We start from the raw sequence: 14,719 nt of genomic DNA on the forward strand, positions 1-14,719 counted from the left end.
TTACAGAGAAGGGAGTTGATATTGTTTAATGAGAGATCTAAAGCTGAATAATGACAGCAAAAACCAGCAAGTTAGTTTTACATTTACAGTTCATTCCTTTTGCTTGGAGAATGGCTCTATAGAGGGTAAATGGAGGGAAAAATGAAGGTACAGAGGGGACGTTGAAGGAATGGGTCCTTTGGTAGCAGAGCCACGCATTTTGGAACAGGTGCTTTATATGGCACTTGGCTCACTGTTGCTGTAATATCTGATCTTTCCTCTGTTGTATTATCAGGTGGTTTGTCAACTGAAAAAGGTATTTCATTTCCATTATTCTATGTGTGTATAATTCAAAGTGCCTCATGATTCTTGCTGAGTATCTGTATCTCCAAATTGTTTGTTTCAATGCTTACAAGCCTTATTCAGTGCTTTGTTTGGGGATTTTGACAAAAACAAACTTTCCATATTATTTTTGAGTTATTCAAAAAGTATTTTCCTCCCTCTTCTTCACTTCCTTCTTAAAAGAGATGCAGGGATGTGCTTTCTACTGTTTCTTACTATTTAAATATTCAGTACTGCCCATTACATTCTGGTCTCATTTGCTTAGTCAGTCTTTTTGAGTAGCCTATAACTTTCCAAACGCCAAGCAAGGCTGAAAAGTTCTGTGGACTACAGGATCCTTTTGTTTCCCATGTCTCTTTTTGTATGCAAAGCATTCATACAAGGCTGGGTAGTGAATGGCTCTTTGTCCAGGATCCGGTGAGAACAGAGCAGTTGAAGTCTTCAGAAACACTGTTCTTTACGTCAGATGTATCATTAACTCTTCCTAATCTGTATTTAATGACCTGTTGTTCATGCAGAGCTCTCTCAATGAGAGATAGGCAGAGGTTTACATCTGGCAGTATAACGAAGCATTATATACTTCTCCAGTTTTGCACAGAAAATTGTCTGCACTTTATTATTGTGTTAGGAATTTATATTATAAAATCAGCATGTATCTCTCTAGTGACATTTAAATATAAATGCCTAATGTTTTGCATATTTTATATTTCATACATAACCGGGACAGTGATATTGTGAGTCATTGCAATAAATTTTGGAATTTAAATTAAATTTAATTTTTATTCAAAACCTGAAGCTGTCTTTGCGTATTTCTCCCAGTAGGGGAAAAATGTCTTTTATCTCTTGGCTAAGATTTATTTTAGTCATCTTACCTAGCAGACAGCAATGGAGGGTGAAATCCTTGCCCTTTAGCAACAGGACAGGAGCAGCCTTCATAGCATGTCATGTACATTATATCAGCAGCATGTCTCAGTTCTGTCCTGGGTGATCTTCACTGAGGAGGTGTCAGCATCATTCTCTAAAAACCCCCTTATACTCTTTTTGTGTCATCTTGATAAGGTATGTTACCTCATGTTACAGAATTCGGAAAAGCAGAACAATTTACAGGTCTGCAAGAGCAAATATTGAAACCAATAGAGTTAAATCTAATAAAAATAGGTTAAGCTTTACACTGCAGCTTAGCAAAGTGTTGGGAGTATTGATCTTAGGACCCCTCTGATTTATTGCATCCTTGCAGGAAAACAGTAGAAAGTATCTCAGATAGTTAATTGCATTCACTTTGAATTGCAAACACTAGTAAATTAGCTTTTAGGATATAACTGACAGCCTGGAGAGGCCAGGTAGGATTAAGTAGTGAATTCTGGCATAGCCAAGAATCCGAAGGAAGGTATCTATTCAATTTTATAGCTTCAGTAGTGCTGATCCAAATAAAAGGAGCATGGGCAGGGTGTGAAATTGCTTGGGAGAATATAGAGGAAAGCACAGAGGCTATTGATGCACCAGAAATTTTCAGAACATGATTGACAGCCATTCTTGTACCAAGCAGTGGTTCCTCTGTGAATGCTCCTGTTGTGATTCACTGTGACCACCAAGGGATCGAGGTGTTATTCAGCATGTTTAGAAGTGGATTCTTACTTTATTGTCAGTTTAACTAAGCATATTTTTCTTCAGATGTTTGGATTAGCTCTGTGAAATCTCAGTGGCAAAATGGGTTATCCTGTACATAAATCAATTTCTAAGGATGCATTTTAAGAAGCCCTTAAAACCTACTCTCATACAGCTGCTGTCTTACAGGACCAGCAGGATTGTTTCAGGATGACTGAGAAGAATTTGGGCACTTCAAAACATATGTTTGCAAGTTTTTGTGCATGTTGCACCTTACCCCCCCCCCCCAGACAGATAAAATGATGAGATTTCCAAAACAACTGGAACAAATAATTTTTGTTATGTCTGCCTACAATGTAGTTGGAGATTCAAGATCTGGTTTTAAATGAGCTGTTTCAGATAATGCAAGTGGTTTTAGCACAGTACTCAAGGCTAAGTAAACCCAAGCTGACATCCTAACCCTTTGACTGTGTCAAAGACTGTGGCTTTGCTGCTCCTTTCAGACTTGTCTGCCTTTATTAGTTTGGGTTTACTTTACAGTGCACTCTTATAATATGCAAACCCTTGATGTTTCTCTGCCTCAGCTTCCCCATCGCAGTGGATATGTCCAACATTAAGACCTTGTCATAAGATTGTTGAAACCTATGTTCTTATTTTGAAGTATTATGGAGTTCTAAGATTGTTAGCCATAGTAGGGCAGAATATCAATATGAGGGTGGTGGATGGTGGTGCTAAAACTTGTTCTTTGCAGTTCAGCAAATCTGGTGGCGAGAGCTTGAATTCAGTTTACACTGATTGACTTTCTCTACAGATCTGGGATTCTTACATATGAAGCTTTACTTCAGACCGATATTCTAGAGGAGCATAAAACTACCATATTTTTATCATTTTAGATACTTTAGATGAATTTGTTACAGTTCTCACGTGAACCTTCAGAGCAGAAACAGACAGCCCACTATGTTTTCTCTATCTGATGTTACTAGGATGTTGTAGCACAAATACTTGTTCTCCTGCCTGTTCAGATTAATTTCAGGTGCCTGACGCAGTTAGTTGAGCACAGAATGTGTAAAATCAGCTTGCCTTAATCTCAACTATGTGTAATTGTCCCCCTTCATTAAAGCTGCTTCTAAGGAATCACGCAATTATTTATGGAGCTATATATCTGAAACAGTGGGCACTCCCATTGAAAATGAAATACATAATACTGCTTTCAAGGCACATGTGCTTCTTATGAGGTAAGAGATTTTGCTTCGTGCTGTTGGAGTTGAGTCTATAGTTTCCTCTTCCCAGTGGCATTTTCACAGTGCCAGGGCCATTCCCACTCATAACAACTGTTATCAGTAGTTTTGGCACAAGTGGGCACTTGCCACCTAGAAAACTTTTGTGTGAAATAACAGTTGGGAGTTAGAAGGAATGACAAATACTAGAGGAACAGAAACTGTGTTGGAGAAGGTGGTTGTGTTAAAGCCTCACTGCACACTGGAGTATTGCTCTGGGAAAAAATGGAGTGAAAACAGTCAGAAAGGGTCTTGAAGCTCTGAGCAAAAGAACTGTTTTGGTTGATTCCTCATGTCTGCAGGCTGCTTTCTCTAAATTAACAAATTAGTTTGGAAGACACTGGCTGTCTCTCTAAGATTACTTTTTTTTTCCCCCCTCCAAAATGAAATAATCTTCAAGCTCCTTACTTTTGCCCAACTGTTAGATTCCATATTTGTAGTTTGAGCTAGAAAAGCTTTTTAGCATTTATGATAATCGTATATGAATTATGCTATTTGAGATTTTGCTTTGATGCAGTAGAGGTTCCTCTAAACACCCATCTCATTTTTTCAGATATGGATCACTGGAGACCCCAAGCTTTGAAGAAGTTGAAAACGAGAATTCCTCTGAATCCCAAGCGGTTGTCAGGATGTAAGTGTGGTTTTGCCCTGTACAGCGAGCTCTAGTCAGGATTCGATATTGGAGGAGGATGTGGGCAGCATAACATTTGTTTCCTTTGAAAATTCTCAGCACTGTTTGCTTGCTTAAACAAGCTTGTGTAAAGGCCAAATATCAATTGTCTCAAAACATATCCAATATTATAACCCAGAGATCTTTTGATCCTTTGGCCCTCATGCCTTTCATGTCTGAATCTGATACCTGTTACTCAACTACTTATAGAAAGCTCAACAATGAAGTTGTCAAGAAAGTAATCTGTCAGGTGCATGTGTTTTAACAGATCCTGTATAAATGTGAATTCTCTTTCCTGCCTTAAAAATTCCCATTGCTCTCAGTCGCTCTGGCTACTTCTGTCTTACACATGATTAATGGTATCTGGAAAAGAGGTTGGCTTTGCAGTCCTGTTGTGAAACATGTAGTTCAAGTAGTTCATGTTTTGTCTTGTCTGGGATAATTCCAGTATAATTGCGTTTACCATCTTTTCTCATAGAATAGAAGCATGATACAATTTTGCTCTCCGCATTATGTGACTTGGAGAAATAAAAGGAAAAAGCACAAAAGCTATGTTATTTCTTGCCATTAATTCTGTATTCCTCAGAGAAAAAATATCTCATGGGGAAGCCTGGGGTCTGTAGCTAGAGATCTGCATTTATCAGACTCCTGTTATGACACTTCAGATGCTCTAAAAATCCGTTTGGGGCATTAGAAATAGGGATACAATTTAAAGCATTTCCACTGGTTTGACACAAAAAAGAAAACTGCTACAGAAGTTAAAAACAACTGTAGGAAGAGGATTTATGGCTCCTGAAATATCCTTTTTAAAGAAGAGATGGGTTTTTACAAAATCTTGGGGTATGTATGGGAGGACTATTATGTTGTATGTGGTATACTCTAAGCCCACAGATTATGACTTTCTATATTGAAATTCTCTGTGCTTTCTGTACTTGTAGTATAGATTTGTGATTAATTTTGAAGCGAAAAATGCCTGATGTAAGATTTTGTTTTGTTTTATTTTTTTCTTTTTTTCATTAATTATTGTTCCACCTCATGCTCATGTAGCTCAGAACCTGCAAGTCCCACACGGGGGCTTGAGGACACTTATGGCACAGCCTCATTTGAGAGACTTGTGGGAGCTATAAACCTATCCTGATGTTTGCAAATTCGGGGTCCAAGCCGGCAGTTACTTCTCCCACTCGTTGCAGTGACATATAGTTGTTACTGATCCAAGATCATTTCAGCTGTGTTCAAAATCGTGCCTTCTAAGGATCCGTTCTGCCAAGAGGATTTTCTTCTGTTCACTTCTGCATCATTCCTGTCAGTTTTGGGCCTCTGGGGTGGTGAAAAAAAGAAAGGTATTTTTCCTCAGGGATCAGGTTTAATTACCTATAATCTAAAATGTCTTTGGGCCTTTTTATGATTATTGTCCTTTTCTTTAAAACTGCATTCAGTAATACACAGCTTAAAGAAAGGAACTGTAATTTTGTAACTTTACAAATACACACAGTTTGGGCCTTAGTGTTATGAGTAGGCTCAGAACACCCCCAAAAGGTCTGTGAGCTTAAAAAAAACCCTGCCATGCGTGACTCTGCTTTTCTTCTTTTTTTTTTCCTTAGTTATCAGGACCCAGCTTAGCTTCTCATGTTCAGTAGCTTGCTTTCCACAGTTCTTGCTGCTTTCAGTCAGTCAGAAAGTTTGTGGTTGTAAGTAAGAGAAGAATAAAATCCAGCAAAGGTGGAATTCCAGTCAAACGTCTGTGTTTCCAGAAATATGATGCCTTGCCTCTCTTAGCTGTCTGACAAGGGAGCAGTAAGGAGTGAGTAACCTGACCCTCTCTCTCCTCCGATAAGCAATTCTTTTTGCTCTTCCTTGCATTACATAAACAAGATTGCCTGGTGCTGTTTCTCAGTTCTGCATTTTTTTTGTGTCGAGGTGTGACGGAGTTGCCTCTTGATCTTAGGTCATTGTTGCCTTAGGAGTTCTCTGTGTTTACTACATGTTTTCTTAGCTTAGGCTTCTGTTGACTTTCAGAAATATAAGTTGATGGAACACAGGAAGACATGACAATTCAGAATAAAACCATACATACATTAAACACAAAAATTATCAGCATGATGAGCAGCATTAAGAATTAGAGAGGTCCATATGACAGTACACATTACATGAGCTGTAAAGAATTTGTACTACGATTCAATTCTGGTTTTGTTTTTAAGTGAGGTTGCATAGCTCAGATGTCTGGTTTGGTATGTGTCACCTGACAAAAAGCAAATAAGGAAAGAAATTAGAGCCAAAAGAAATACTTTCTCTTGCTTGTGTTTGATGTGAAGACTCTACACACCTTACCAGCCAGGAGGTATGGGAAACTTCAAAGAGGTAGTCGCATCCAAGGGATCTCAAGCACCTTTACATATTCCGGGAAGGGGATCAGTAAGCCAGGCAACTAATGCTGTTTGGGGACTTCAGTCCTTCTGAAATGGTTGTGTATATTGCCTACAAGATAGTAAGAAACAATGCTTTAGATGATATGACCTGATCACTGTGATCTCTATTCAGAGCAGGAGAGTTCCTCAGTTAACTTTTAACTCCCTGTTTAAAGGTTGAGCTGTCTATGCAGAGTGATGTGTGGAATATCTTCTGCCCTATTTTCCCCACTCTACTGAAAGATGGTGTTAATTTTGATCTCTGGGCAATCCACTGCTGGCAGACAACTGTACCCAAAGCACAGACTCCATTAATTTAGAGAGGTGGTGTATTAAAGGAACAGAACACTTGTTTCCCAGAAGGTAGGCATTAAAGACGTGGCTGGAGCTGGTTGAGGACAGAGAAAGGATACCAAGATGCCTCTGGGTAATGTGAGGGTCTGAAACAATGCGTGCTGAGGCCGCATCACTGAGATGACTTGCCAGGCTTGCAAGACCTGTAGAGCTGATTCAGCACATCACACTTCATGGATAAAAGGTGCTAAGCTTGTTGCCAAGAGTTTTAAAGATTTCTGTAAGTGAAGTTCCCAGAAGTGATTCATTCCTGTTCAGTGTACACAGAAGAATGTTCAGCCTGGCAGACCAGGCTTGCCTGCAATGTTTGCATTCAGGGAAGACTAGTTTAATGTTGACTGAACCTAGTTACTTGGAGACCTCGTGCAAAAATATAATAGCATGAACCTGAGATTATCTGTGGGAGAGGTTTTTCAAGAAGCAGTGTTGTCATATTGGTCCATGGACTTGGACCATGATTCTTTGTTTGTTTGCTTGCTTTCTAGAGGTCTAACATTTGTACATTTTCTTTAAAAATACTCTTTAGGCATGTTGGTAAATATAATGGGGAGTGGAAAAGTGTGCCATCTCTCCCTGTACATAGAAACAACTCTTGTGTTTGTAGCTAGTAAGAGACTCCACAGCCAGGGCAAAGGCAATGAAAAGGAAATGCTGTGCTGTAAACAGTGAGACATGTTCTGATCTGTTCATTTACATCTCTCCTGATGAAGCGAAAGAAAGATAAGTCCCAGTTTAGGTTCTATTTCTCATGGGCGCTAAAGAGAAAGTGGTAGAACTGGAAAACTGGTCTCCTGGTTGCAGTATGAAGTTTCAAACAGGGATTTTATTTTATTTTTTTTTTCCCGTGTATGTTTTCTACTTGCAGTATACTTACAGTGCTGTAAAAGAGAGGGTTCTTGCTGGAGTTGGACCAGCTGAGTGAGAAGAAAAACCAGTTTGCTTAGTACAAAACGTTAAAGAGCTTTACGCCCTCAAAATCCTTCTCTTCTGCACTCCCAAGCACTGCCATGGCTGAGTCTAGAGCCTGTTAAATCCTGAATGAGCTTGAGTAACAGTAAAAGTCCTTTCAAGCCTCCTCTAGGAGCATAAGGTTGTGATTTCCTTCTGCTACTGGCTTTGGTTTGCTGATTTTGGGTAGATTGTTGGTGCTCTCCCCCAGATGAATGACAGAAATGAATCAAAATACTTGGAGGTTTTTTTGTTGCGTTGAATGTCAGCGCCTAGTTGCATCTGCTTTATTATCAAAATGTGGAATTTATTTGTTACTAAAACTTGGAACGTGGCACAATTGAAAGCCGCAGACAAAGCAACTCGAACCTGAACTGAAATCTCCTTGTTTCATTCCAGAGCAATTGGGTAAACCAGTTCAAATAAAATTAAGGAACTCTTCAGTTACCACATGGCAGGTCTTGCATGTTTACCTCTTCTCTTCTGCATTAAACCAGCAAATACCAAAACCTTCAATGTAATACTGCAGCATTTGGAGTTTCTCATAGCGATAAAAAAACATTGTCCTATGGTTTCTTGACCATTTTTGATCTTTCCGGAAAAGAACTTGTCTTTTGTGTCCTACTGACATTAACGGTCGTGCTGGAAAACAGAACTGGAAAACTGTTACAGTCCTGCAGAAATAAAACTGCTCCTGAGGCATTGTACTCCAGTAGAACAGACACCAAAGGAATGTGAGATAAATGGAAGAAAATTGGCTGGAAGCTTCTGATGCCTGGGAAATCCATGGTGGGAAGCAGTTCAGATGCATTTGGGAGAGCAACAATCAGCATTCATTCCAGTAAAGCCAATTAAGCTAAAACAACAGCAGAAACCAATGTGGTTACATGAGAAGTGGAGTCAAACATAGGACAGTATAAGCAATGGAAGAGTGGGAGAGTTATGAAAACAACCAGAACTAAGCAAAAAAAGAATAATTAGAACAGCAAAGAAAAATAATGATTGGCATTTCAAAACACAGAACAACTGGCCAAGCTGTTCCCTTAGTGTCTTTACGTGTGTCCCAGCAAACGCCCCCCTCCCACGCCCCCATACTATTCAGTCAGTTCTTCTCAAATCAAAAGAAGAGCAGATCATTTGCTGGAAGTCATCAGCATGTTATTTATAAATGGACTGGGTGTAAGAAGCTACCCTTACAACATCTGTTGCTTGCACTTTACATACATTTTACCCCTAATTCAAAGCTGAAGTTTAACTGCCCATGTTGATATTTAATAAGCAAAACTGAGAAAATACAGCTGGCTTAATTTAGTCTGTGTGAGCTAGCCTGAAAACTGTTGCATGGACAGTGGTGGAGCAGGAAGAGCTCTCTCTAAAGATTATTCCATTGATGGTCTTAAGTATGCGTTTGGCAAATTACAGATAGTTTTGTACATGTTCCTGTCTAATTTAATAAGAAACCAGTCATTTAACCTCTCTTTGCAACTGAGGTTCTCCTTATCCTTCTTAATTGTCGAGTTTCCCTTCTATTCTTCTTCTGAAGGAAAGAAAAACTTTATGGCTCATAATCAACCCATGAAAAATGTATTCTGTGATGTTTCTTTCTTGTCTGAGATCTTGGAAGGCTTCCGTTCATATCTGTCTCTGGGTCTATCAAGTAGAGGGAGTTTCTTCTCAAGGGCAGCAAATGTAAAGCTACTACTGCAAGATATTCAGTAGCCTGTTTTCAGAAGTCTTACCTCCCTGACACACAAATTAAACAATCAGGCGACAGGAATTCAGTAGGGCACAGTGTACCTTTTTTTCTCTTTCCTATTTCTCCTCTTGAATGAAATTATTTTGCTGGCAAAAATCAGTGTCTGTAACAGTTGTGAACTGTTCACCCTGCTCTGGGAAACTGGATCTGTCTTAAACTCTGTTCTTCAGCTTATGGAAGTGGCCATCAAGCAAGCCTGTGGAAACTGAGCTTAGTATAAAGAGCATGTGAACAATATTAATACAAGAACTTATCCTGGGGAGAGGCTCCTTCCAAATCATTGCTGAACTGGTAAATGCTCCTAAGAAAAGAATACAGAGCCTAGTTTTTTGTGGTGGAGCCAGTAGGGATGATGGTGAGCTCATGATATGGGTGGGGAAAAGGGGCATAAGAGCAGGAGGAAGTATTCAATTAGGTCACGCAGCGAGGCACAGTGTTCTCCTGCCTGTGGTGGAAGAGAAATGAAAATACTGTGGACATAGGACAGGGATGTTTGTGTAAGTGTTGCTGTAACACAGCATTCAGGGTATGTGTGGGACTAGAGTGGATTAAAAATATTAGAGGAGGGTGGAGCGAGAGCTTGGGAGCACTGCTGTGAACATGTCTGTTGTGGCCTTTCTTGTACCTCGGGATGTGGAGCACTGTTGGCTTTGCTGTGGCAATCATGGAGCACTGGCTGTTGTGTGACACCTGTCCTGACTGAGAAAAATGGTCTTGAAGCTCCAGATAAGAAGTTTTGCCACCTCTGGCTTAAACTGTGGAATGCATACTTGTTGCATTTATGGTAGGAGCTTGCCTGAGCAAAGTTGTGAAAATTCAGTCCAAAATGGTTTTCAAATGTGGAGAGAGTCTTACAACTTGCACAATCTGTTTCATGTTTGCAGTGAAACCTGAAATCTGAAACATGTTTCCATGTTAATGTTTAGTTGTAAATACTTTTTGTAGCAATGAAACTGTAATTCTGGAGTTTCTCCTGTCAGCAAGCCTACCCAAACAGTATTACTGACGGATCTCCCAATAGTCTCATTAGAAATTCAAGGTTGCTACAATATTAGGGAAAGAAACAGACAAAACAACAGACTAAAATGGATAGGACTTGTAAAATGATATCTCTATGGGATTAAAAGTTAATTGAGTTTTGAGGAAAAAAATAATATGGTTAAGATGAGACAAGGAGAGTGGGAGAAACTTATTTTAATCTTTCGTAGCTATTAGTTTATTTTGAATGACATTGAGCAGCTGAGTTAACCAGATATTGCTGTGGTTTCCCTACTTGCACTACAAACATGCCAGTATTAGTATGCAGCTCTGATACAAGAACTTTCTGGGTTGGCTTTTGGGATCCTTATTGTCTACATGTGAAATCTATGTTCATATTTGAACTCTTTTCGTGATCTCATAAATTGAGGAAAGAGAAGTCCTCCTGTCTTGCTTCTCCCTTTCCATTTTGCAGCTATTAACACAATAGACCCAGAACCACTACATCCGTATTTTTTAGAATTTGAACTTTAAAAGCCAAGTGCCTGATTCTCATGAGCACAGGTGCTCTTTGAGCTGACACATTGGTGTCTCTCACTCTACACTCGTGTTTAGTGGTTTTTACTGAGAGCATAGCCTGTTTCTTCTTCATGGAATATCGTTGGGTGTATGGAATACTGTTATATGCATGATATTGCATATATGTTAGTGCTCTTTGAGCTGACACATTGGTGTCTCTCACTCTACACTCATGTTTAGTGGTTTTTACTGAGAGCATAGCCTGTTTCTTCTTCATGGAATATCGTTGGGTGTATGGAATACTGTTATTGCATGAGGGTCTTGGAAGTGTGGTTATTGGAATAGGTATCAGGGAAGGTTTCTGTAGATGTGAAAAATATGTTCATTGGAGGGCTAAGTTCTCACAGCTAGCTACACAGCAGAGCAGAAAGCATTTGCAGAAAGAGAGCCTGCTGCAAACTAGGGCTGTTGTCACTTGCTCATCTCGGCTGTTTTTCTGATGGCAGTAGAGCTCATGAGATCTGCTTCCTTATAGAAGGAAAACTGCATTTTGTAGCAACACCTCTAACTCTCTTCTTGTGCCTGCCACAGCGTTTGCGACTACTGGTTGGAAGAGATTTGAAATACAGGGATGGTTTCAGTGTCACAGAGGAAATCTTCAGAACTTCCTTTTCTCAGGGACTTTAGATGTTTATTGTGCCTTTTATTCTGGAACAAGGGGGTTTTTCCCTCTCACGTTACGTCCTACTCTGAGCAGGTTAGCACGAAACAGTGGCTGTGGCCAGTGCGTCATGTTATGTGACTGCACCCAAAAGTCCTTTTCCCTTATCTCTTTGTCAGCTCAGGTAAACAAAATCCTCTTTAAAGTGTTTTTTTAATATGCCTTCTGTGTCTTCCTAGCCTCTAATTGTACTGTGGCCAGTGCTAATTGATGTGCTAAAAATATACACACTGAGTTACCTGCACATTGCTATGAAGAACCAAAGATTTCACAGCCTTTCCTGCAGCAGAAAAAATAAATCGCCAATTTTTTTTTAGCCAGGCTTGAATTTTCTTAAAACTTGGAAGAAATCAGGTTATTTTTCCAGAGTTCTTTTAGTTTTTCCACACTTAGTTGAAATTTGTCAACAAAACTTTTAAGTTAGTTCTGGAAAACCATAGCATAAATTCTAAGTCTTATTTTCTTACAAAATCAAGTTGAAACAATGAAAAATCCCTGAAAAGATAGGCTTTAAAGAAATTCCTATAAGCTTACATTTGTGCAGTATCTAAGAACCAATCTAACAGGTGGGTGTGGATTAAAACCTACATAAACCAGGAAAAGTAGATAAACAAATCACTTCCCTCTGTTTCAGGCAGGGTGGAGATGACGATTCACCAGCTCTGGTTTCCCCTCATTCCACTTAGTCTGTAGAATGTACATGGGCAGTTTTCTGCAGTTGGTGACTTTTTAGCTGCATGTGTCTAATAAGGTCTGGGATAATTTTCCTGAATGAAATCCAGCACTCTTGTAGCTCCTTACGCATCGTTTTTCTGCACTGTCAGCATGACCAAGATACCTTTTTGCATGGTATAGTCTGACAGACCCTCCTTTTCTCGGGGCTAAGGAAAAAATAAAGCTTCTGCCGCATTTCACCCTAAGGTTAGCAAGACCAATCTGTCTTCTGGGTTCAGCTGTCTTGATGCTTCAAGCTTGATATTGGGTACTGGCAGCACAGTGCAACCAGTGCTGCACATGTCAGGAGTAGGGTTTTATCTTTACAGATGAGGCAATCTCAGAGTGTGCGCTTCTCTCCCTGTCCTCTGCTTGCCCTTTGCCTGTCTTCTCCCTGTCCACTCCCTCTCCTCTTCTTTCAATTGCTTTATCTACCATTATTTGATATCCTGAATTTAATTGAAGGGTCTCAATATAGCTTAAGTGGATTTGATTCTGCATTCTTTTGGGGCTGTAACTGGATCCACTTGTATGGGTGCAAATCAGGAGCAACTTCACAGAATCACAGAACATTAGGAATTGGAGGGGACCTCAAAAGATCATCTAGTCCAGTCCCCCTGCCAGAGCAGGAACACCTAGATGAGGTTACACCGGAAGGTGTCCAGGCGAGTTTTGAATGTCTCCAGAGAAGGAGACTCCACAACCCCCCTGGGCAGCCTGTTCCAGTGTTCCGTTACCCTCACTGAGAAGAAGTTTCTTCTCAAGTTTAAGTGGAACCTCTTGTTTTCCAGTTTGTACCCACTACCCCTTGTCTTACCATTGGTTGTCACTGAGAAGAGCCTGGCTCCATCCTTGTGACACTCACCCTTTATATATTTATAAACATTAATGAGGTCACCCCTCAGTCTCCTCTTCTCCAAACTAAAGAGACCCAGCTCCCTCAGTCTTTCCTCCTAAGGGAGATGCTCCACTCCCTTAATCATCTTAGTTGCCCTGCGCTGGACTCTCTCCAGCAGGTCCCTGTCCTTCTTGAACTGAGGGGCCCAGAACTGGACACAATATTCCAGATGCAGTCTCACCAGGGCAGAGTAGAGAGGAAGGAGGACCTCTCTTGACCTACTGACCACTCCTCTTCTAATACACCCCAGGATGCCATTGGCCTTCTTGGCCACAAGGGCACAGTGTTGGCTCATGGTCATCCTCCTATCAACCAGGACCCCCAGGTCCCTTTCCTCTACACTGCTCTCTAATAGGTTATTCCCCAACCTATACTGGAACCTGGGGTTGTTCCTGCCCAGATGTAACACTCGACACTTTCCCTTGTTATATTTCATCATGTTATTCCCTGCCCAACTCTCCAGCCAGTCCAGGTCTCGCTGGATGGCAGCACAGCCTTCTGGCGTGTCAGCCACTCCTGCCAGCTTAGTGTCATCAGCAAACTTGCTGATAGTACACTCAATTCCCTCATCCAGGTCATTGATGAAGATATTGAACAGTACTGGCCCCAGCACTGACCCTTGAGGCACTCCACTAGATACAGGCCTCCAACTAGACTCCGTCCCATAGACTACAACTCTCTGGCTTCTGTCCTTCAGCCAGTTCGCAGTCCACCTCACTACCTGATCATCCAGATCACACTTCCTCAATTTAGCTATGAGGATGCTGTGGGAGACTGTGTCAAATGCTTTGCTGAAGTCAAGGTAGACCACATCCACTGCTCTGCCATAATCCAACCACCTTGTTATGTCTTCATAAAAGGCTATGAGGTTCGTCAAGCACGACTTCCCCTTGGTGAAGCCATGTTGACTGCCCCTAATGACCCTCTTATCCTTGATATGCCTTGAGATGGCACCAAGGATAAGGTGTTCCATCACTTTCCCAGGGATGGAGGTGAGGCTGACTGGTCTATAGTTACCCGGGCCCTCCTTCTTGCCCTTTTTGAAAATTGGAGAGACATTTGCTTTCCTCCAGTCCTCAGGCACCTCTCCCTGAAGTCCCTGTGAAAATCTGGGTGATATCGTAATAAGATTCCATGCATAAAAACAACAGATTCAGTTCCGTGCTCAGAAGGTCTTCATACTGCCTTCATGTAGGGGATGAAAGTCTTAGAGTTTTTATTGTTATACTAATTACAGATACATATGATTGCATCAATACGTGCTGTATACAACCAGTTCTCTGTGTATTTGCTCTTAGTGCAACAGCGTCAATCTTACGAGCCTGGCTAAATCAGTGCTCTGAGGATTTCAGAGAGCCGCCCAACTACCCATGTCTGCTGAAGATGCTGGATTACCTAAAGAAGAATATATCTGGCTCTGACCCAGAGAGAAGGGCGCAGAACCTCTTGGAGCAGTTCCAGAACCAAGAAATGGAAAATGATGGTAAGTTACCTTTCCCTTCTCTCAGACTGTAAGGTATCATAGGGATTTAGGTGGAGTACGTTTCATAAGC

At 40.7% G+C, this 14,719-nt stretch overlaps 1 protein-coding gene across 1 annotated transcript in view; it reads left to right on the plus strand.

Annotated features, from left to right (window-relative positions):
• The window catches only part of RGL1 (ral guanine nucleotide dissociation stimulator like 1), a gene marked incomplete at its 3' end in the record, with an annotated part of 79,341 nt that overhangs the window by 27,025 nt on the left and 37,597 nt on the right, over positions 1-14,719 (plus strand). The window contains exons 4-5 of the mRNA XM_080623992.1: positions 3,757-3,834; positions 14,465-14,649. Of these exons, the coding sequence (XP_080480118.1) occupies positions 3,757-3,834; positions 14,465-14,649 (263 nt within the window). The remainder of the gene's footprint in view (positions 1-3,756; positions 3,835-14,464; positions 14,650-14,719) is intronic.

Source organism: Psittacula echo (genome assembly GCF_963264785.1).
Source record: "Psittacula echo genome assembly, chromosome: 7".
Classification (NCBI taxonomy): domain Eukaryota; kingdom Metazoa; phylum Chordata; class Aves; order Psittaciformes; family Psittacidae; genus Psittacula; species Psittacula echo.